At 40.5% G+C, this 25,197-nt stretch overlaps 1 protein-coding gene across 7 annotated transcripts in view; it reads right to left on the bottom strand.

Annotated features, from left to right (window-relative positions):
• CFAP92 (cilia and flagella associated protein 92 (putative)) overlaps positions 1-25,197 on the bottom strand; it is a 126,687-nt gene that overhangs the window by 28,972 nt on the left and 72,518 nt on the right. For all 7 annotated transcript variants that reach the window (XR_011426778.1, XM_070237185.1, XM_070237187.1 and 4 more), the window contains 2 exons: positions 14,207-14,401; positions 11,934-12,228 (listed from right to left, as the gene is read on the bottom strand). Coding sequence is in view for 6 of the 7 variants with exons in the window: in XM_070237185.1 (XP_070093286.1) it covers positions 11,934-12,228; positions 14,207-14,401 (490 nt within the window). In the remaining variant the exon portion in view is untranslated. The remainder of the gene's footprint in view (positions 1-11,933; positions 12,229-14,206; positions 14,402-25,197) is intronic.

The raw sequence follows: 25,197 nt of genomic DNA, 5'->3' as shown, positions 1-25,197 counted from the left end.
CGGGAGCAGGAGCAGAGATTGAAAATGAGCATAAGGAAGCTTTTCATGGGGATCGAAATGTTCCAGAACTGGATTGTGATGGTTGTACAACTCCACAAATTTACTACAAAGTGATTGATTTATACATACATACAATGGGTAAATTTTATGGTATATAAATTATATCTCAACAGTGTAAAAATAGAAAGTTAAAGTATGGTTGGGTTTTAATTATTGATTATAGTATGGATAAGATATTTAAAGCAATTTTAAAGTAGCAATTCCTAAGACAATAGGAGCATAATTTTTTAAAACTCTGGAACAATATTTACAAGTGATTTTAACAAAATATAGGAGATAAGGGGATATTAAATTGTAGTAATATATAAAATTCTGTACAGCCATATTATTGTAAAAGGTTCAAGACCCCTTGTTAAATGGCATTAACAAAATGGTATCAATCCATAAAAGAATATGATGTTATTCATGTACTTATGTATGTACATGTGTGAACATATGTAAGTGCATTAAGAAGGTGGGAAAGAGAAGACTGCTAATACTCTCAACGTTGTTTGACTTTTTTATAGGCATATACTTAGGTCTTGTTTTGTAATTTATAAGAAAGTTAAGGCAAATGACCATAACAAACAGTACATACAACACTATACAGAATCTAGCCAAGGATGTATACAGAGGACAATTCATACCCTTAAATACATGTATTACTAAACAAGAAAGAATAGAGAGGATGTCACTAAGATTGTGATATGGTCATTCCTGACTTTGCTTCCCCTTACAAGAAGAACAGCAACTATTCATGCACAAGACGCCACTGAGAGAAGCCTAGAACCCAGTGGTGAAGCTGAATCGCAGAGACCCTGCATCGCAGAGACCAGGACAGATTGCATTAGAAAGGTAAGAGGAGGGGCCAGCCCAGGCCGAGTGGGTAAGTTCACGCACTCCACTTTGGCAGCCCAGGGTTTCACCGGTTCAGATCCTGAATGTGGACCTGGCACTGCTCATCAGGCCACGCTGAGGCGGCATCCCTCAGAGCAGAGCCACAAGGATCTGCAACTGGAATATACAACTATGTACTGGGGCGCTTTGAGGAGGAGGAGAAGAAGAAAAAGAAAAAGAAAGAAGAAGAAGAGAAGATTGGCAACGGATGTTAGCTCAGGTGCCAATCTTTAGGGAAAAAAAAAAAAGAAAGGTAAGAGGAATGGCTGCATGCTCACTGCACTGCCCCTCCCCCAGGCTGGTGCAGCACACAGCTGAGGGATCTCCCCTGAATCTATGGATCCTCCAGTGGGAAAAGAAAGCCCAGGGGTGACATCTAGCATTGTGGGTTACTTTGTGTGAGCCCCTACTCTGGTCTCACCACACAGGGATCACAGGGGAATCTGAAGGGCTCAACCACTGGGAATCTGACTGTGATGGAGAAGGGGGAGGGGCTTCCAACAGCCAGTGCTCAGGTCTTGGCAGATGGAGCTCCTGCCCGCAGAACCCAAGTAGTAATCCCAGACATCGCCTGTGCTCATCTGTGGAACCAAGTCAGTGGCACAGTCTGACTGGGGAACTTAGCAGGGTATAGGTCTGCCTGATTCAGGACCTCGAACTAGAAGTTCTGCCAGCTCTGGAGCCTGGTCTGCCCATGCCCAGGCAAAGGAGCTAAGTCATAGCCCCACCACCTGCAGAGCACAGCCCCCAGCCTCATCTGACAGGAAGGGCTGGCAAGAACACCTGGAAGCTGCGTGACCCAGCAGTGCTCAAGGTGAGAGGCAGGTGGGCAGGCAGAGCTTAGCGCCCTCAGGGAAAAGCTAGTACAGGGGGTGGAGGGTTCTGCTATGCCCAGGCAGGGGAGTTAATTCATAGCCTTACCCAATGCTTAGTGTAGCTCCTGGCCCCTCCTCACCAGAAAGCCTGTTAGGGAAAATTGGGGAGTTGTCTGAAGTAGGCCCTGCCAGTCCCACTCAGGCAGGAGAGCTGAGCCTGCAAAGCAACCTACGGCAAAGCAAAGCTCCTGGACCCATCTGACGGACGGGCTGGCAGGAACGCCTGGAAGCTGCTGCATAACCCAGCAACACTTGAGCTGAGAGGTGGGTGGGCAGAGCTGATCACCCCAGAGCAACACCAGTGGCCCTGCTTGACCGGGCACCTTGGGCATGGGTTGGCTTGAGTCAAAACCACAACGAACCTTACTGGACTTAGAGCTGCTTCTCCTACTGCACATGGGAAGGGAAACTAACTCACAGACCCACTCATTTCTGAATACAGCCTTCAGCCCATTCAACCAGGGAACATTACCAGAGCACACGGGAAGCTGTCTAGCCCATCCAACAGCCCTGTTGAGAGTAGTACTTGAACAGAAAGCACAGCCCATGGCTTCCCTGTCTGCAGAGCAAAACTGATGGCCTCACCTGACCAAGATATTCACTACACACTCTTGCCTGATTCAGGTCCCCAAACAAAGAGCCATGGGTCCCGTCCTGCTGCCCCACCAGGCCAGGGAAGCTAATTTGTAGCTCCACCTACTGCTGAGTATAGTGCCCAGTCCTGACCATCTAGTAAGCCTGACCAGAGCCTGATCCAGGTAACTGCAGAGCCCACCCCGTAGCCTCACTTGGGCAGCAAACCAAGCCAGCAGCCCTATCCAGCTGTTCTTGGCCAGTGGCAAACCCCCTACCCTGACCTCAGAACTGAAAAATTGCCTTGCCCCAAAGTAGACCATAATAGCAGGCCCCGCCTGCCCAAGTACATTACCAGAAACCCAAACTGACTAGCGAAGAACTGTCTACACCAAAGTGAACCCGTAAAGTCTGGAAGAGGAGACCACTTACTCAAACGCACAGAAACCAATGTAAGGAATCAAGGACCATGAAAAACTGGTAAATACGACACCACCAAAGAAACTAACGAAGCTCCAATAACGGACCCTAAAGAAATGGAGATCTATGAACTGTCAGATAAAGAATTCGGAATAATCCTATTAAAGAAGTTTAGTGAATTACAAAAACATAATGACAACTAAATTAGGAAAATAATGCTTGAACAAAATGAGAAGTTCAACAAACACACAGAAACTATCAGAAAATCCAAACAAATAGAATAACTGAACTGAATAATTCAATAAAGAGCTTCAAAAACATATTCAACCATGTAGCAGAAAGAATCAGCAACCTGGAAGACAAGACATTTGAAATTATGCAGCCAGAGGAGCAAAAAGAAAAAAGAATAAAAAAGACTGAAGAAAGCCTATGGGACTTATGGACACAATGAAAAGAAATATTATTTGCAATATGGGAATTCCAGAAGGAAAAGAGAAAGACAAAGGAACAGAAAGTATTCTTAAAGCAATCATGGCTGAAAACTTCCCAAACCTGAGGAGAAAAATAGACATCCAGATTCAAGAGGCTCAAAGGCACCCAAATAGGGCTGCACCAAGACATATTATACTTAAATTGTCAAATGTCAAAGGCAAAAAAAGAATTTTGAAAGCAGAGAAGAGAGGGAAGTTAAATAGAAGGGAACCGCCATAAGACTGTAGGCAAATTTATCAACAGAAACTTTTCAAGCCCGGAGAGAATGGGATGACATATTCAAAATATTGAAAGAAAAAGACTGTAAAACAGGAATACGATACTCAGCAAAGCTGTCCTTCAGAAGTGAAGGAGGGATGAAGACTTTCCTGAACAAACAAAAGCTGGGGAATTTATCACTACTAGACCTGCCTTACAAGAAATACTAAATGGAGTTCTTTGAGTGGAAATAAAAGGATGATAATTAACATCATAAAAACATAAGAATGTAGCATAAAACTGGTAATGAGAAATATATAGTCAAAGTTAGATTCTGCAATATGGTAATGGTGGTGTGTAATTCACTTAAAATTCCACTTTAAAAGTTAAAAGCAAACATAATATAAATAACCCTAGCTACAATAATCTGTTACTAGTTACACAATATGAAAAGCACGTAAATTGTAACATCAAAAACCTGAAATGTGAGGGAGAGGAGAAGTAAAAGTGTAAAGCTTAGGAATTCCACTGAAGTTAAGTTGTTATTAGTTTAAAATATGCTGTTACAATTTTAAGATATTTTCTATAAGCCTCGTAGTAACTACAAGGGGGAAACCTGTAGTAATTACACAAAATAAAATGATAAAGAAGTAAAAGCTACTGATGGCAAAAGATATCAAAACACAAAAAAAGACAGCAGGATAAGAAACAAGGAACAATGGATCTGTGACAAAATCAGAAGACAGTTAACAAAATGGCAATAGTAAGTCCTTACTTACCAATAATTACTTTAAAGGTAGATAGATTGAATTCTCCAATCCAAAGACAGACAATGGCTGAATGGATTAAAAACAAGATCCAACTATATGCTGCTGACAAGAGACTCACTTTAGCCTAAAAGACACACATAGACTGAGAGTGAAGGGAGGGAAAAAGGTATTTCAAGGGGGCTGGCCCTGTGGCCTAGAGGTTAAGTACAGCACGCTTCACTTCAGTGGCCTGGGTTCAGTTCCTGGGTGTGGACCTACACCACCCATTGGTGGCCACGCTGTGGCAGCAACCCACGTACAAAATAGAGCAAGATTGGTACAGATGTTAGCTCAGGGCAAATCTTCCTCAGGAAAAAAAAAGAGGAAGATTGGCAACAGATTTTAGCCTAGGGTGAATCTTCCTCAGCAAAAAAAAAAGGGGGGGGGATATTTCAAGCAAATGGTAACCAAAAAAAAGCAGGAGGAGCTATGCTTATATCAGACAAAATAGACTTTAAACTAGAAATAGAAATAAGAAGGGTATTACATATTGATAAGGGGACAAATCCAGCAAGAGGATATGACATTTGTAAATATTTATGTACCCAACATAAGAGCAGCTAAATACATAAAGCAAATATTAACAGACCTAAAGGAAGAAATAGACAGAAATACAATAATAGTAGGGGACTTTTATACCCCATTTACATCAATCATCCAGACAGAAAATCAAGAAGGAAACATCAGCCTGAAATGACACATTAGAGCAGATGGACTGAACAGATGTATACACAACATCCCATCCAAATATACCGGAATACACATTCTTCTGAAGTGCACATGGAACATTCTCCAGGATGGATCCTGTTAGGCCACAGAAAAGTCTTAATAAATTTAAGAAGATTGAAATCATATCAAGCAACTTTCCTGACCACAATGGTATGAAACTAGAAATCAATTACAGAAAAAAACTGAAAAATTCACAAATATGTGGAAATTAAACAACATGCTACTGAACAACCAAAGGGTCAATAAAGATATCAAAAGAGAAATCAAAAATACCTTGAGGCATATGAAAATTGAAATACAATATACCAAAACTTATGGGATTCAGCAAAAGCAGTTCGAAGAGGAAAGTTTGTAGTCATAAATGCCTACCCTCAAGAAAAAACAAAAATCTCATATACGCAACCAGAATATACACCTCAAGGAACTTGAATAAGAAGAATAAATGAAGCCCAAAGTTAGCAGAAGAAAGGAAATAAAGAGCAGAGTGGAAATAAATAAAATAGAGACTAAAAAGATAATAGAAAAGATCAATAAAACTAACAGCGGGTTCTTTGAAAAGATAAACAAAATTGACAAACCTTTAGCTAGACTAACCAAGAAAAAAAGAGAGCTTGAATAAATAAAATCAGAAATGAAACAGGAGACCTTACAAGTGAAACCACAGAAATACAAAGGATCATAAGAGAATACTATGAACAATTATACCCCAACAAATTGGACAGCCTAGAAGAAATGAATAAATTCCTAGAAACAAACCACCTGCCAAGAGCGAATCACGAAAAAATAAAAAATCTGAATAGACTGATTACTAGTAAGGAGATTGAATCAGTAATCAAAAATTTCTGAACAAACGAAACTCCAGGACAAGATGGCTTCACTCTTGAATTCTACCAAACATTTGAAAAAGGACTAATACCAATCCTTTTCAAACTCTTCCAAAAAATAGAAGAGGAGGAAATGCTGCCTAACTCATGTTATGAGACCAGCAGTACCCTGATACGAAAACCAGACAAGAACACTACAGGAAAAGTTACCAGCCAATATCCCTGATGAACATAGATGCAAAAATCGTCAACAAAATATTAGCAAACCGAATTCAACAATACATTAAAAGGATCATACACCATGATCCAGTGGGATTTATTCCAGGGATGCAGGGATGGTTCAACATCCACAAATCAATCAGTGTGATACACTACATTAACAAAATGAAGTATGAAAATCATATGATCATCTCAATAGATGCAGAAAAGCATTTGACAAAATTCAACATCCATTTAATGATAAAAACTCTCAACAAAATGTGTATAGAGGAAACGTACCTCAACATAATAAAGGCCATACATAAGAAGCCCACAACTAACATACTCAAGAAAAGATGAAAGCTTTTCCTCTAAGATCAGGAACAAGACAAAGATGTCCACTCTCACCACTTTTATTCAACTATTGAAAGTACTAGCCAGAGCAATCAGGCAAGAAAAAGATATAAAGGCATAGAAATTGGAAAGGAAGAAGTAAAACTGTCACCATTTGCAGATGACATGATGTTGTATATAGAAAACCCTCCCTAAAGACTCCACCAAAAAACTTTCAGAACTAATAAATGAATTCAGTAAAGCTGTTTTGCAAACAAAATCAATATACAGAAATCTGTTGTGTTTCTATACATTAACAATGAGCAATCAGAAAGAGAAATTAAGCAAACAATCCCATTTACATTTACATCAAAAACAATGAAATACCTAGGAGTAAATTTAACCAAGGAGTTGAAAGACCTGTATGCTGAAACTATGACATTGATAAAAGAAATTGAAGAAGATACAAATAAATGGAGAGACATTCTGTGCTCCTGGATTGGAAAAATTAAATATTGTTAAAATGTCTATACTACCCAAAGCAATCTACTGATTCAATACGATTGCTATCAAAATTCCAATGGCATTTTTCACAAAAATAGAACAAGCAATCATAAAATTTGTATGAAATCACAAAAGACCCCGAATAGCCAAAGCAATCTTGAGAAAGAAGAACAAAGCTGGAGGCATTGTGCTCTCTGATTTCAAACTATATTACAAAGCTATCGTAATCAAAACAGTAGGGTATTGCCATAAAAACAGACACATAGAACAATGGAACAGAATAGAGAGCTCAGAAATAAATTCATGCATATTTGGTCAATTAATTTATGACAAAGGAACCAAGAATATACAATGGGGAAAGGGCAGTCTCTTCAATAAATGGTGCTGGGTAAACGGGACAGGCACGCGCAGAAGTATGAAACTGGACCACTATCTTATGACTGTAAATAAAAGCTAACTCAAAATGGATTAAGGACTTGAATGTAAGACCTGAAACCATAAAACTCTTAGAAGAAAACATAGGTGGTAGCCTCTTTGACATCGATCTTGGCAATGATTTTTTGGATCTGACACCAAAAGCAAAGGTAGCAAAAGCAAAAATAAACAAGTGGGACTACATTAAACTAAAAAGCTTCTGCACAGCAAAGGAAATCATTAACATAATGAAAAGGCAACCTACTGAGTGGGAGAAAATATTTGCAAATCATTTGTCTGATAAGGGGTTAATATAAAAAATATATAAAGAACTCATATAACTCAATGGCAAAAATACAAACAATCCAATTAAAATATGGGCAAAAGATATGAGTAGACATTATTCCAAAGAAGACATACAGTGGCCAACAGGTACATGAAAATATGCTCACCATCACTAGTCATTAGGGAAATGCAAATCAAAACCACAATGAGATATCCCCTCACACCTGGTAGAATGGCTATTATCAAAAAGACAAGAAGTAACAAGTGGTGGCAAATGTGGAGAAAAGGGAACATTTGTGTGCTGTTAGTGGGAATGTAAATCAGCACAACCACTACGGAAAACAGTAAGGAAGATTTGAAAAAAATTAAAAATAGAACTACCATATGATCCAGCAATTCCACTTTTGGGTATTTACCCAAAGAAAATGAAAACACTAATTCAAAAAGATATATGCATCCACGTGTTCATTGCAACATATTTACAATAGCTAAGTTATGGAAATAACCTACATGTCCATCAATGGATGAATGGATAAAGAAAAAATGGTGTATATATATACAGTGGAATACTATTCAGCCATAATAAAGAATGAGATCTTGCCATTTGCAACAACATGGATGGACCTTGAGGGCATTCTGCTAAGTGAAATCAGTCAGACAGAGAAAGATAAATAGTGTATGATCTCACTTATATGTGGAATGTAAAAAACAAACACACAAACAAAAAAACCAAGTTCATTGGTGGTTTCCAGAGGTGGAGGATGGGGGTAGGGGAACTGTGTGAGGGAGAAAAAAATAATAAATAAAAGGAAAAATGGTAAAGGGGGACAAAGAGGGTCATTGTATAAGGATAAAGGGTCAAGACATCAAGAAGACAGAATGAGGCCAGCCTGGTGGCCTAGTGGTTAAGTTTGGCGTGTTCCACTTTGGCGGCCTGGGTTTGATTCCCAGGTGCAGACCTGTACCACTTGTCTCTTAGTGGCCACACTGTAGCGGTGGCTCACATAAAAAAGGAAAAAAAGAGGAATATTGGCAACAGACGTTTGCTCAGGGTGAATCTTCCTCAGCCAAAAAAAAGAAAAATCACAATTATAAATATTTATGCACCTGACATCAGAGCACCTAAATACATAAAGCAAAAGCAGAGCTAAAAGGAGAAATAAACAGCAATACGATACTAGTTAGAGACATTAATACCCACTCTCAACAATGGATAAATCATCCAGACAGAAAATCAATAAAGAACGAGTAGATTTGAACAACGTTATAAACCAAATGGACCTAATAGACACATACAGAACATTCTGTCTGACAACAGCAGAATGCATATTCTTCAAGTGCACACGGAACATTTTCTAGGATAGACCATACGTTAGGCCACAGAACAAGTCTTAGCAAATTCAAAAAGACTGAAATCATAACAAGTACCTTTTCTGGCCACAATGCTATAAAACTACAAATCAATAACAGGAGGAAAACTGGAAAACTCATAAACATATGGAAATTAACACCCTCCTGAACAACCAATGGATCAAAGAAGAAATTAAAAGGGAAATTAAAAAGAATCTCTTGAGACAAATGAAAATGGAAACACAAGACACCAAAACTTACGGGACACGGCAAAAGCAGCTCTAAGAGGTACGTTCATAGCAATAAACACCTATATTAAGAAGTAAGAAAGATCCCAAATAAACAACTATGCCTAACTCTATGCCTTAAGGAACTAGAAAAAGAACAAACTGAGCCCAAAGTTAGTCAAGGAAGGAAAGAATAAAGATTAGAGCAGAAATAAATGAAATATAGAGAACAGGAAAACAATAGAAAAGATTAACCAAAGTAAGAGCTGGTTCTTTGAAAAGATATACAAAATTGACAAACTTTTAGCTAGACTAACCAAGGGAAAAAAAAGAGGACCCAAATCAAAAGATGTATAAATGAAAAGGAGACATTACAACTCATGTCGCAGAAATACAAAGGCTCATAAGAGGGTTTTATGAACAAAACTATAGACCAACAAACTGGACAACCTAGAAGAAATGGAAAATTCTTAGAAACATCAACAAAGTGAAAAGACAGCCTACAGAATGGGGAAAAAAATTGCAAACTGTCTATCTAATAAGGGGTTAATATCCAAAATATATAAAGAACTCACACAATTCAGTAGCAAAAAATCCCAAATGATCCAATTTTAAAATGGGCAGAAACCTGAATAGATATTTTTCCAAAGAAGATATATGAATGGCCAAGAGGTACACGTAAAGATGCTCAACATCACTAGTCATTAGGGAAATACAAATCAAACCCACAGTGAGACATCACCTCATTCCTTTTAGAATGGCCATCATCAAAAGGATAAGAGTTAACAAATGCTGGCAAGGATGTGGAGAAAAGGAACCCCTTGTGCACCGTTGGTGAGAATGTAAATCGGTATAGCCACTATGGAAAACAGTACAGAGGATTCTTAAAAAATTAAAAATAGACATACTATATGATCCAGCAACTCCACTTCTGGGAATATATCCAAAAGAAACAAAACTACTAACTCAAAAAGATATCAGTACCCCCAGGTTCACGGCAGCGTTATTCACAATAGCCAGGACATGGAAACAACCTACGTGTCCATCAATCAATGAGTGGATAAAGAAATGTGGTGTGTGCACATATATAACATGAACATACACAATGGAACACAGGCTTACCTCATTTTATTGCACTTCTCTTTACTGTGCTTCACAGATACTGTGTTTTCTACAAGACCCTCCACCAGCAAAAAGATTATGACTCATTGAAGGCTCAGATGATGGTTAGCATTTTTTAGCAATAAAGCATTTTTTAATTAGGGTGTGTACATTGTTATTTTAGACACAATGCTATAACACACTCAATAGACTACTATATACTGTAAACATAACTTTTATATGCACTGGGAAACCAAAAAATCCACGTGCCCACTGTATTGGGATATTTGCTTTATTGTGGGGACCTGGGACTGAACCCACAATATCTCCGAGGTATGCGTGTATGAGTCAGCCATAAAAAAAGGGGGAAATTCTGCCATTTGCGACACCATGGATGAACCTTGAGGGCATTACGCAGAGTGAGAAAAGTCAGACAGAGAAAGACAAATACTGTGTATATGTGGAATCTGAAAACAAACAAACAAACCCTAATCTCAGAAAAAGAGATCAGATTTATGGTTACCAGAGGCCAGGGGTGGAGGAATGGAGACTGGAGGAAGGTAGTCAAAAGGCACAAACTTCCAGTTATAAGATCAATAAGTCCTGGGGATGTGATGTATGAGGCCCATAGTTAACACTGCTGTGTGATGTATAGAAAAGTTGTTAAGAGAGTAAACCCTAAGAGTTTTTATAAGGAAAGTATTTTTTCCTTTTTCTTTTTCTTGTATCTATATGAGATGACGGATGCTAACTAAACTAATTGTGGTAATCGTTTCACAACATATGTAAGTCAAACCATTATGCTGTACACGTTAAACTTGTACAGTGATATATGTCAATTATATCTCAATAAAACTGGGAAAAAAATTTAAAGAATAAAAATAAATGAAATCGCCAACTCAACAAGCTAGAAAGGAGGAAAACATGTTTTAAAATATCATAAAAAATAAAAGCTGAAGTTAATGAATTAGAAAAACAGAAAAAGCAGATTTATAAATAAATCCAAGAACCTGTTCTTTTGAAAAAACTAAAAACTTGAATACTAATGGCAGCCTCCTCACTGGTTTTCATACAGTGTGTACACATAGAAAGCTTACAAACTTGTGAGACACTTTCTACTAGAGATTAGGGTTGAGGGAGGGGCTTCACCCAGACGGACCACGGGCGAACGACTACAAGTCATGCCGTGGATGTCAGTGTTTTTAAGTCTTTTTGGGTGGTATGGGCTGAGGGGCTCCTTGGCCCAGGGCACATAGCACCCAGCCCTCTGTCACCTCACCAGCTCCGCAATCTCCTCTTCCCTTCCTTTCTATTCCCATTTTCTCATGCAGATTAGTTCATCGCCAGTGTTGCTTGGGCATCTCAATATCCATGCCCTTAGCAGCTTAAGCAAGATGTTACACATACACACACACACACACGCAACAGTTCTTTCTCTAAGATGAACTCTGTGGCCAAGGTAAAGGTGATAAACCTAAGAGCGTTCTTTTTCACCTTTCAGGAAGGACGAGGTACACCGGGGCTGGGAGTGAGAGCAGATAACGGCCGGAGGCAGATGCCCGGCTCAGGAATTGGCCATCTGCCCTGTATCTCCTGGCAGGTGACTGGACAGCCCAGGTGGGGTAAAGGCCTGGGACCCCCGACCCAGGGAGAGAGACTGCCCACCTGGATCAGGCTGTGCTCCTGGCTTTTCTTCAGCATCATGGCATTCCGCCACTGCAGGTACTTCTCCTGGTGGGCATGGATCTCATCAGTGAAGGTGGAATTCCGACTTCGTAAGTCCTCGAGATTGGGGGCAGGCTGAGGTGGCACAGCGAACAGTTTCCCATCTCTGAGATCTTCTTGTGAAAGGGGCAACCCAAACTCTTGGCTCAAGTCTTTGATCATGGCGGAGGAGGGCAGCAGGTCTCTTGTGATCACCTCCCTGAGCCTGGTGCTGTAAAAGCAGATGCAGTGGATCCTGGAACACAGAATGGCCGGCTGCTCAGCCCCACCTGCCTTGCAAGGTAGGTCAAACCACCCCCATTTTACAAGAGGAAATGGAAACCCCGAGAGGTTGATTAGCTGGTCCCAGGTCCTACATGAGGAGCTCTGATTCCAGTCCAATGAGCCTACAAAGGAGAATGCCTCCTTCCCTCTCTCCACCCAGCCCCTAGAATTAAAAGCTTCCCACTTTCTGCTCTAATCATTTTCCTGTAACTGTGGCCTTATTCCATGCCTCTCACCTACCCATGCCCCACCAGGGAGCAGCCCCAACAAGCTGGCTGTCAGCGGTGTTAATCTCAGAGCCTCCTGCCCCAGGAGGTGGCACTAGCACATAGCCTCTTATCTTAGCAAAGCTCAAGGGCCCCAGGACTCCTTCTCATTGCCGTCTCCTAAGGCCCAGCCGCGGGCACTTGAGTCACTCTGACGCTCTCGACAATACTATGGGAACCATTGTTTGCAGCTTGCTGTCTCAGCTGTTTCCAAGGTCCAGGTGAGGTGATGCCTGAGGTTGGTGCGCTCCGCCTCTCCCTAGCTGAGCTCCCTGCCCCACCACTTGGCCTTTGTGAGCTTCTGTTTCCTGACCTTCCAGAAAGGAATAAAGCCATGATGGATGTAGCTACCTAGGATGCAGTGAGCACTTCATAAATAGCTGTTTTCTTCCCTTTCCCTAAGAGAGGTCCCCAGCTACTTCCTGTCACTCACCAGGCAGGACAGGGTCCAGCCTCCTCGACTCACCACTGAGGATCTGGACACCCAAATGCTCCAGCGCCTCCCCAGCACGAGCCTCCTGCTGTGCCCTGTCCTGACTTGCAGCTTTGGGCACTGTTTGGGGGTTGCCCAATCTACACCTGCCCGGTTCTTTGGGCACAGCTGCTGCCAGAGGGTGGGACTAAAAGGAGAGGTTCTCAGCCCTGAGTTCTCCTTCCCGTGTCCCCAGCCTGCTCCCTCCCTCTCCTGCCTCCCCCTCTCCTGTACTAGTACATTCAACAAGGATGTGCTGGTGTGTGGGGGGCGACGCGGGGAGCAGCTCTTGGCCGCACCTGTTGCTGGCTCTACAAGTGTAGAGGTGGTCTGCACCTCCTGCCCCAGACCGGCAGTGAGTGAACTGTCCACCTGATGAATGTCTGCTCCTTCCTTCTCCAGGTCAGCCTTTGCTCACCTCCTCAAAGTACCAGTCACTGTCCTTCACTGCTGCACTGAGCGCGGCACCGACTGCCCACGGTCCCGGGGCACCCCACTGCGCTATTCTTTGTCAGCCTCCGCTTCTAAACTGGGTCTGCCTCTCTCGGCCCTCCTCCCAGAGCAGGCACAGGGCAGTGGCTGTTCCATACGCACTGGAGGAGACCCTCGGGCAAGCATGAGCAGCGCTCCACCCAGCTTCCCAGGGTGGGTGACCAGCCTGGCAGGTCACCAGCGTTGGAGCAGAAGGAACAGCACAGGTGAAGGTGTGTAGGAAGAGAAAGATCCAGATCTTTGGAGAACGGCTTTCTGAGGAAGAGGGAGGGAGGGTGGAATAGGGGACTAGGTGGGAGGCACACAGAAAAGTAACATTTGGTTGGGAGAGAAAGCTGTTGTTGGCCTGGTGGATCTGGTGGTCCCAGTCCTCATTGTGTCCCCATGGCTCACTGGGAAAATGGGTTCTAACTGGTGCCTCACTCCTCAGCCTCTTCTGGGATATTCCCAAGAGGAGCAGACAGATTCATGTGACATGTGCTTGAGTAAAACTGTCCTTTCACCGGTATGTTTCTGCAACTGTCATGGGAGAGCATGTGGAACAGTGGGAATGACACGGACTCGGGGCCCCTCGGCACCGGCCTTCACTCCTGACCCGGGCTCTTCGGGCATAAGGAATAATAAAAAGCGCACCTCAAAGGGCCACTGTGCCACCCCCCATGGCCGCCACGAGGGCAGGCAGCCCACTCCCCTCCCCGCAGCAGGCCCGGGGACCACACCTGGTCAGGGCCTGGAAGGCCGTCTGCGGCACGGTGTTGCGGATGTAGAGTGACGCCTGCTTCATGAGCAGCGACAGCGGCTTGAAGAGGTGCACGTGGTACAGGACGGTCTCCAGGTCTGCGTAGAGGCGGCGTCGGAACAGCAGCTGGGAGCTGTAGAGCACCTTGTACCTCCCGTGCTCGGACTCGGTGATTCTGCAAGAGGAGGCCACAGGGCAGGGGCCTTACCACTGCTCTGCCGGCTCGGGGACACTATGTGGCTTTGCTCTGTCTGGCAGAGCTTTTTTTTTTTTTTTGCTTGTTTAAAAACACACAAACAAAAGGAATGTATTACTAATAAACGCCAAATAGTAAATAAACCTTTCAAAACAAGGGCCCTTGGAAGGAAGGTTGGCAGGGAAAACACTGCAACCAGCCTTGTCCTGCTTGTGTCCTGCTGCCCCCTCCCCAGCCCCTGCCCTGCACTCACACTTCACATGCTGGCAGCACCAGCCAGGCGGAGTCTCTAAACACAGCCTGCTGTGTGCGCCCACCCCCAGACATGTGTGGCTCACACTGTTCCCACACCTCATTGAACCGGGTGACATCTACACATAGCCCACACATCCTGCTGGCGGGTCTGCATGTTTGGTCACAGGCTCTCCTCTTTTGTGAAGTACCTGTTCAATTCTTTTGCCCATCCTTCCACTGGGATGTTTTTATTGTTTTCTTATTGATCCACAGGCATTTTTATATATTCAGGATACTAGCTCCACACGTTGGAAATAATTTTTTCTCAGTTTGTGGCTTGTCTTTTCACTATTTTTATGGTGTCTTTGGATGAACAGAAGTTAATAATTTTAAGGTAGCCAAATCTATCATCCTTCTCCTTTATTCTCTGTCCTTCTGTCTTGTTCAAGAAATCTTTCTTTATTCTGAAGTCATGAATCTGTTCTCCTGTATTATGATCTATAACCTTTATAATTTTGCTTTTCAAAAATAGATTTTTCTGGTGAAGTCTGAGTAAAACCAGATAATTGTGGTCTAGTTAATTGTACCATCAACAATTCACTTTAGTTATCTCAGATGTCACCAGTGGGGGAAACTGGGTATTGGGTACATGGAACCTCTCTATATTATTTTTGCAATTTATCGTGAGTCTGTAATTATTTCAAATAGGTTTTTAATCTACCTGAAATTGATTTCTGTGAATTATGTGAGCCAGGAAATTAGGAAACTCTCAGCAAATTAGGAATAGAGTGGAACTTCCTCAAATTGATACTGGACATCTACAGAAATACCTACATTTAACATCATATGTAATGGGGAAAGACTAAGAATGTCTTCCACCAAAGATCAGAAACAAGGCAAGGATGTCACTACTCATATACAAAATAGTTCTACAAGTCCTAGCCAGCACATTAAGAAAATAAAGACATACAGATTGGAAAGGAAGAAATTAAACTCTATTTGCAGATGACATGATGGTCTATGTAGAAAATCCCAAGGAATTTACCAAAAACAAATGAACAAACCAAAAAACCTCCTAAAACCTATAAGTGACCTTAGCAAGGCTGCAGGACCAACATAGAAAAATCAATTGTATTTCTATATACAAGCAATGAACACTTGGAAACTGAAATGAAAAATACAGTACCATTTAAAATCACTCAAAAAATAAAATACTTTGATATAAATCTACCAAAACACGCGCAGGACTTGTATGCTGAAAACCACAGAACATGGCTGAAAGAAATCAAAGATCTACACCATATTCATGGATTGGAAGATTTTAACGTAGCCATATCCGTTCTCTCTAAAATGATACATAAGGTTGCACCATTCCTGTCTACATTCTAGCAAGACGTTTTGTAGATATAGACAGCTTATTGTAAAACTTAAATGAAAAGGCAAAGGAACTAGACTAGCTAAGACAATTTTGAAAAAGAAGAATAATGTGGAAGGAATGACTCTACCTGACTCTGATTATATAGCTACAGTAATCAAGACTGTATGTTACTGGTGAAGGGGTAGACACATAGATCAGTGGAACAGAACAGAGAACCCAGAAATAGATCCATACAATTCTAATCAACTGATTTTTGATAAAGGTGCAAAAGCAATTCCATAAAGAAAAATAGTGTTTTCAACAAATAGTGCTGCAGCAATTGGAATGAAGGTTAAAAGACAAACGTAGTAAAAATAACGAAAACTACAATAACTAGTCAAGGGATCCACAAAATAAAAAGATGTAAAACGTGACATCAAAAATATAAAATGTGGAGGGAGGAGAGGAAAAATGCAGAGCTTTAGAAGGTATTCAAACTCAAGTTGTTATCAATTTAAAATACATTGTTATAAATAGAACTTGTTATATGTAAACCTCAAGATACCCTATATCCTATATATATATATATACCCTATATATATATAACCCTATATCTGATACATATATATCAAAAACCTATAGTAGACACACAAAAAAATAATGAGCATGGAATGTAAGCATACCACTAAAGAAAGACATCAAGCCACAAAGGAAGAGAGTAAGGGAAGAAGAAAGGATCAGAGGAACTACAAAACAGCCAGAAAACAATTAATTAACAAAATGGCAATAAGTACATACCTATTGACAATTACTTTAAATGTAAATGGACTAAATACTCCAATCAAAAGACATAGAGTGGCTGAATGTTTAAAAAAACAAGACCCATCTATATGCTGCCTACAAGAGACTCACTTCAGACATAAGGACACATACAAACTGAAAGTGAATGGATGGAAAAAGCTATTCCATGCAAATGGAAAGCAAAAGAAAGCTGAGGTAGCTATGCTTATATCAGACAAAACAGACTTTAAAACAAAGACTGTCATAGACAAATAAGGGCATTGCATAACGATAAAGGGGTCAATCCAACAAAAGGATATAACATTTGTAAATATGCACTCAATATAGGAGAGCAGATTCAATGGGAGAGACAATGAGAGGTCTCTGTTTGCTCAGGCAGCGAACACAGGACAGTGGATACAGCAAGGGCATGCTGTCCTTCTGTTCCCCAGCTGTCAAGGCAATGAGTTGCCCAGGCATAAAGGCCATTACTGAAACCTCCACAGATGAAGAGGTAATCAGGGGGTGCACACAAGGCTCCCACATCAGTGACATCATCTGTAGACTCGTTCATCAGCATAGAGGCGTTAGCCTCGTGTAACAAGGCTCAGATACTATTTTGTTACATGCTGAGAGGTTGCCTGGGTATATCAAGAAATTTACAGATGGCCTGGGTTACACTGGTGGCCGCACAGAATTTTTCATACAAATATTCAGAAGATCCTGTTTTCTCCTCCCAAGGCTAGGTTAAATTAAAGCAATAAATGAGTTTAGATGGCCTTACCACCCCGAGTCAGTAAAATGGGCCAGCAAAGCAATTTAGACAATCAACAGCATCTGGAATCACAGTGAAATTACTTATAGGGCGAACTAAGGGTCATTACTGTCTTAAGACACACTGAGGTTTCTGATGGCAAATCCAGCAATCAGAGAGGTTCCCCTGTTTGGAAGGGATTGGGAAACGTCAGCAAGGGCATTGTTCTTCCACAAAAGAGAGGGAGAAAATAAAGAAACAACAGTGGAAAAGGGTATTTAGGCCTGGTCCACTCGTCCTGGGAAAGCTGTCTGCCTCAGACGTCGGCTGCTTCTCTTCCTGGTCAGTTTGATTTGAGGTCCCCAGTGTTTGTTCAGGACCAGATGTCAGGTGAGCCTTCTTCAGCTGTGAGATGTGCACCCAAGGCTCGAGTCCCTGAAGTTTGGCTGCATCTGGGTAGAGAGGAGGGCCTGGTGTAGTCCCTCCCAAGGAGACTTCAAGGGCACTAAAAGTGGAAATGTCAGTTTGGAGTATCACAGCCAGACATTTAAGGACACTAGAAGAATTTAGGGTCCAGCCCAGCTTACAGGTATAACAACACCTTAAAGACAATAGGGCTAGAATCTAATACCTACAAAGGTGTGAGCATAATTTCTCTCTCCACAATAACCTCCATTCTAAAAAATAAAGATAATCATAGTAAAACTAATTTGTTTGTATTAGGCTTGGCCTGATTATTTATATAAATGTAGCAAGACTAGTGATTGATCATATAAGCTTTTTCAAGATTGCTTTGCTGGACCTTGTAAGCAAGGTACTAGGCTGATTTTTCAAAGCAGTCCCTAAAAGCTGTCTGGTCATTTTTTAGTCTATGTACATCTTTCTTGAATATGACATTTTAGATAAAGGCTTATCTAGAATAATCCAGCCAATATTTCCAACTGCGTCCTATTACAAGGAGAACAGACCTTCAGTGAACGCATGCAAATACATACACTGTCATGAAAAGAATACTTATGAGTTACCAAATCCTGAGGGGATCAGGCAGAGAGAAAAAGATAAATGTTTCAACCCTTCTTGCAAAGATACACTTTACCAAGTTGCTGTAAATCATAGAGAGCTTAAAGGAGAGGAGAAAAACGGGTCCTTGACATTTGGAAAACAAAACATTAGAACAATCAGTCCTCCGCTTAAGTTCCAGAAATTCCCACCCAGCTCAGTGTTATGATCTTAAAGCTACCAAAACCTATATTCCAGAGTACTTGTCAGAGTCACTTTAATGAATCTTTTTGAAAATGAAACGTGTAAAAGCATCACAGTAAAACAACAGCTGTCTGTAACTGACAAAAGACTGTTTTTAGAAAAGGCGACGGGTAAATACAATTGACAAGAAAATTTGGGTATTTTTGCAACATATATTTTAATAGTAATTAGAATTACAGGTAATAACATTATATTAGGCTATATCATATTTTTAAAAATTTTATACAATTTCTAAAACACTTGCTAGTAACACTCACCCATACAATATAACCTAAAAGGTTTATTATTGCTTATTCGATCATGCTGCTCATGTAATTTCACATACCAAATAAGACTAATTAGTGTAATATTTCTCTTTTTATAAGAAGAGCTAATAAATCTTTTGAGATGTCCCAGGTCCTCTCTGGAAAATCCCAAAGTTACATCCAGGTTGAAAAAACATCATTTAGGATTTGAATATTTGGGGAAGTTTGTCAAAAATATTAAGAGATTTGGACAGTTGACCAAATATCACAGATCATTACGAAATAATCCTTAAGCATCTATTTGACTAAAGTAACAATAACAGGTTTCAAAGGCAAATAGAAAATGTTACACAGTTGTAAGCAAAACTTAACTCCTTCAATACTAAGAAGTCTCGGTTTTCCTAAGTAATGAAAGATCTGATAAAGAAAAAGAAAACGCAGGAAATTATTTTGATAAAATATAAAATCTCTGTTTTCTAGGCATATCGCTTAAAGGCAAAGAAGATTTTACCATTTGTTTCATCAGCAGCCCAATAACCCAAGAAAACTTTGTCCTTTTAACACAAAAGAAAGCCATATTTTAAGTTTGCATTGGCTTATTTTGATATTAAAATTTACTCATTCCAATCTTAGCCAGTCCTGACTGCTCATAAAATTCTTTTCCTGAGATTCCTTTCCCCAACCTTCTACAACTTGCTTTTTACACTTAGATTTGTCCTATTTTTCTTCTTTCCCATTCTGGATTAAGCAGTCTCTCTTTAGGACAGAATTCCTTTCTTTTCCTCAACAGAATACATTTCCATCCCTCATTCCTTCTTTTACTGAAACACACATCCTGCTTTCCTTGCACTCAGAGGTGCTTCCCTTTTTGTTTCTAGTAGCTTTTCTTGCATAGATTAGAATTCTTAACCCTTGGAATCCCCAAATCCTAGTGAAAACTAAGAAGTAAGCAACCGTGGACTGGCAGATTTATAAATACATTTCATAATTTCTAGGAGTATATGCCCTTTTGAATAGCGCGATCTTTCAGTGTGGCACAAGACATGGTTACCAACAGACCCAAATTTATCTTTAGTTTCTTTGCAATAGGAAGCCAAAAGTAGATAAATCTATGTTCAGTAATTAATGTTTTGGTATTTTGTCTTGTTTGAAAGGTGATTTAGATATTCAATGACTATCTAGTATGTAGTTTAACTTGGCATAAACTTTGATCTTATTTACATTTATTTTAATTACTGGCTTTTAACAATCATGCTTGGATTAAATTAAATAATCCAACCATCATCTTAAGTTAAATCTTGTTACTTTTTTTTATAGGAATATTCTTCTTTTTTTTTTTTTTTAGATTGGCAGCTGAGCTCACAACTGTTGCCAATTGTCTTCTTTTGTTTTTCTGCTTTTTCTCCCCAAATCCCCCCAGTACATAGTTTCATATTTTAGTTGTGGGTCTTTCTAGTTGTGGCATGTGGGACGCCGCCTCAGCATGGCCTGATGAGCAGTGCTGTGTCCGTGCCCAGGATCTGAACTGGCGAAACCCTGGGCTGCTGAAGCAGAGCGCTCGAACTTAACCACTCGGCCACGGGGCGGCCCCTTAAGTTACTTTCTTACCAACAAATTTTATAACAGGGACAGCATGCACCTACTTGACCAGTAAACTCAGGCAGAGAAAAAAGCTGCACATTTGCCTTATGTCCAACACTAAAAACTCTGAAGACATACCCGTTTTTTATTTACACCAACAACCTTCAACTAGCTTTCATTTACTAAAGATTAATCCTAGATCACATAAACTTGAAAAGCATTTGAGTTAGTTTCTATTGTATTTCTCAGATTTAAGAAAACAACTTATAAGCACTTAATTTCAAGTCAATTAAATAGAGCTTTTTTACACATTTGTTTTGGCAACACCATACAGAGGTAGAAAAATATCACATCTCCATAACATACACACATAAACATACACACATAGACGTCCGTAACATATAGACAGGCACAGACAGAGATCTCACAGCTTTCATTTAAAAAGTTTAGCCATGTCTCAGGTATGAAACTCAAAAGAATAATTGGATCCAAATTGTATTTCTGCTAGATGGACTTAGTTAAGGTTAGCTGTTCAGCTGGTCAAAAGTCTTTTACTAAAGATTTTTATTTGCATGCTGTAAGGATCCTGGTAGAGCTGTTTTTTGGAGTCATTTTGTCTTTTATCGAAAGTTTAGGGTAATTGCTATTTAAATGTTTCCTTCTGGTTGTTGATTTGTTCCAGTTAACTTAGAATTAGTAATTAGGGGTTTAGCATTTGAATCTTCAGAGTGTCTGATTTCAAAGGGGCCAGTTTTCCCAGAGGGGAAGATAGGAGGATGGTCCGGGGCAGAGCCTGAGCGCAGGAAGGCTGCCGGGGGTGGAGCCAGAGACAGAGGGGTCTGGGAAGACAAGAGGGTGCCTGAGACAAAGAAGAAGGGGGAGGGGAACACGAGGCTTCAGAAGCCAGTTTGTTTTTTCTTTGTTTTCTAGTTGTTTTGGCTAATTTAGACAAGGTGTCTTGTAGTGGCATGATTTTAGAGCTTTGTGTGCATCCAGAAGCCTCCAGGTACCAAGGAAAGTAGATATACCATTCATTCTGCTTAAATTTAGAGCTGCAGTCTTCCAATTTGGTTTTAAGAAAAGCTAGTCTGGGGAGATCAAAAGTTCTCCATAATGGCGATTGCAATTCTGGACTTCCTGTGGTTTGTTTGGCCCATTTAGTTAAAAATGCACGTGTTTTGGTGGGGGTTTTTGGTGAGGAAGATTGTCACTGAGCTAGCATCTGTACCAGTCTTCCTCTATTTTGTACATGGGATGCGGCCACAGCATGGCTTGATGAGTGGTGTGCAGGTCCACACCCCAGATACAAACCCATGAACCCTGGGCTGCTGAAGCAGAGTGTGTGAACTGAACTACTGTGCCACCGGTCTGGCCCCAGCCCACAGTTCTTAAACATAAACGCAGCCAGGGTCCCTGAAAGAGGGTTTCCCTCAGAACACTTAGATGACTAGGATCCAATTTCTGAAATTTCCTCTGAAAATCCAAGAAAGTTGCTAGAGTGCTAACCTTGATCTAAAAACCACATCTAAAATCTAAAAACCAAATTTAGATTTTAGGAATCTAAAAACCAAAGAAAGTTGCTAGATTCCCAGCCCAGACTCCAAAAGGAATCTAAAAACTAAACAAAAACTCTTGGATTTTCAGCAAGCCTGAACCCCAGGAGGAACTGTGTTACCTTCAGAAAATGACTGAGCACTCACCAAGGATGATGCCTTAAACCCAAGGACAGAGCCTTGAACAGGAGGACAAAGTCCCTCCCCTGAGAGGACAAACCCTCTCTTGATCCTGGATAAAGTCTGAGAGCTCAGAACACAAAGGGAGGGGAGCTCAAAATCCAAGAGGAGACTCACCAAGCTGAAAGCAGGCAGCAGCTCACACAAGTGATGAGCACAAAGGGCTCGGTGCGGGTGCCTCACTTGCCTCTGGGGGCCCCATCTCTCGGGGGTCACCTCCTTTGGATCCCACTTTTCTGACACCATATATGTCAACTTAGAAAGAAAATTTTCCTGTCATTTTACCCTCAAAATGAGTTTTTTGGGGAATAGCCATAGGAATTGCAATCCGGGATGTACACGCTATGGGGAACCATAGGCAAGTCTGGAAAACAAAGCCAGGGAACTGCTTTTATAGAAAAAAAGGGGGAGGGGGAGGGTTTTTCTAATTGAAAGTCCATTGGAAGAAGGTAACAGTTCAGGGCAGCAACGGCTTATCATTGGGTGATCTGTGACATTTCTCAGTGGCTGAGCTGCAGTGTTTCTCATTGGCTGAGCTGCGACGTTTCTCATTGGCCAAGCTGTGGCGTTTCTCATTGGCCGAGCTGCGACATTTCTCATTGGCCGAGCTGCAATGTTTCTCATTGGCCGAGCTGCGACGTTTCTCATTGGCCGAGCTGTGGTGTTTCTCATTGGCTGAGCTGTGGTGTTTCTGGTTGGCTGAGTTGTGGCATTTCTCATTGGCTGAGCTGTGGCATTTCTCATTGGCTGGTCTGTTGCCAGGTAGGCAGAGAAATCTTCCTTTAGTAGTAAAGTAGTTTTACTTCCCGTCAAAGATACAAGCATCTGTCTCCCTGTTTGGTGTAATTGATGATGTAAGATAGGGCGTGACAGCTCCTCCTCCAGGCCTTCCTAAACCCAATTTAATTAAGGTTTCTCTATTAATTTCCACAAACTGATACCATAGAAATACAAAGCATCATAACAGACTATGAACAATTACACACCAACAAATTGGACAACCTAGGAGAAATGAATAAATTCCTAGAAACACACAACCTATGAAGACTGAATCATGAAGAAAGAAAAATATCTCAACAGATTTATTACTAGTGAGGAGATGGAATCAGTAATCAAAAACCTCCAACAAACAAAAGTCCAGGACCAGACAGCTTCACTGGTGAATTCTACCAAAGAATTGAAAGAATAATTAGTACTAATCCTCTCAATCAATCAATCATTCAAAGAATAATTAGTACCAATCCTCTCAACATCTTCCAAAAAATAGAAGAAGGAATACGTCCAAACTCACTTTATGAGGCCAGCGTTACCCTGCTACCAAAAGCAAACGCGAACATCAGAGGGAAGAAAACTACAGGCCAGTATCCCTGATGAACACGGATGCAAAAGTCCTCAACAAAGTCTTAGCAAACCAAATTCAATGATACATTAAAAGGATCATACACCATGATCAAGTGGGATTTATTCCAGGATTGCAAGGATGGTTCAACATCTGCAAATCAATCAGTGTGATACACCACATTAACAAAATGAAGTATAAAAATTACATAATCATATTAATAGATGAAGAAAAAGTATCTGACAAAATTCAACATCCATTTCTGAAAAAATCTCTCAACAAAGTCTGTATAGAGGAAACATACTTTAACATAAGAAAGGCCGTATATGACAAGCCCACAGCTAACATGATACTCAATGGTGAAAAGAGGAAAGCTTTTCCTCTAAAGTCAGCAACAAGAGAAGGATGCCCACTGTCACCACTTTCATTCAACATAGTATTGTAAGTCCTAGAGAGTAATTAGGCAGAAAAAAAATAAAAGGCACCCAAATTGGAAAGGAAGGAGTAACACTGTCACTATTTGCAGAAGACATGATTTTATATATAGAAAACCCTAAAGACTCCACCAAAAAACTGTTGGAACTAATAAATGAATTCAGTGAAGTTGCAGGATACAAAATCAATATACAAAAATCAGTTGCATTTCTATACACTAGTAACAAACTATCAGAAAGAGAAATTAAGCAAACAATCCCACTTACAATTGCATTTAAAAAATGCCTAGGATTAAATTTTACCAAAGAGTTGAAAGACCTGTATACTGAAACTATAAGACACTGATGAAAGAAATTGAAGAAGACAGAAATAAATGGAAAGATATTCTGTGGTCATGGATTGGAAGAATTAATATCATTAAAATGTCCATACTACCCAAAGCAATCTACAGATTCAATGCAATCCCAATCAAAATTCCAATGGTATTTTTCACAGAAGTAAAACAATCGTAAAGTTTGTATGAAATCACAAAAGATCTCAAATAGCTGAAGCAATCCTGAGAAAGAAGAACAAAGCTGGAGGCACCATGTCCCTGATTTCAAACTATATTACAAAGCTATAGTAATCAAAACAGTAGGGTATTGCCATAAAAACAGACACATAGAACAATGGAACAGGATCGAGAGCCCAGAAAAACCCTATGCATATATGATCAATCAATTTATGACAAAGGAGCCAACAATATACAATGGGGAAAGGACAGTCTCTTCAATCAATGGTTCTGGGAAAACTGGACAGCTACATGCAAAAGAATGAAACTGGACCATTATTTTACACCATACACAAAAATTAAGTCAAAATGGGTGAAAGACTTGAATGTAAGACCTGAAACCATAAAACTCTTAGAAGAAAACCTAGGTTTACAGCTCCTTGACATTAGTCTTGGCAATGATTTTTTGGATCTGACACCAAAAGCAAAGGTAACAAAAGTCAAAATAAACAAGTGGGACAACATCAAGCTAAAAAGCTTCTGCACAACAAAGGAAACCATCGA

The sequence above is a fragment of the Equus caballus genome, chromosome 16 (assembly GCF_041296265.1).
Source record: "Equus caballus isolate H_3958 breed thoroughbred chromosome 16, TB-T2T, whole genome shotgun sequence".
Classification (NCBI taxonomy): domain Eukaryota; kingdom Metazoa; phylum Chordata; class Mammalia; order Perissodactyla; family Equidae; genus Equus; species Equus caballus.
Note: the sequence above shows the minus strand (reverse complement) of the source record. Positions and strands in the feature narration are given on the sequence as shown.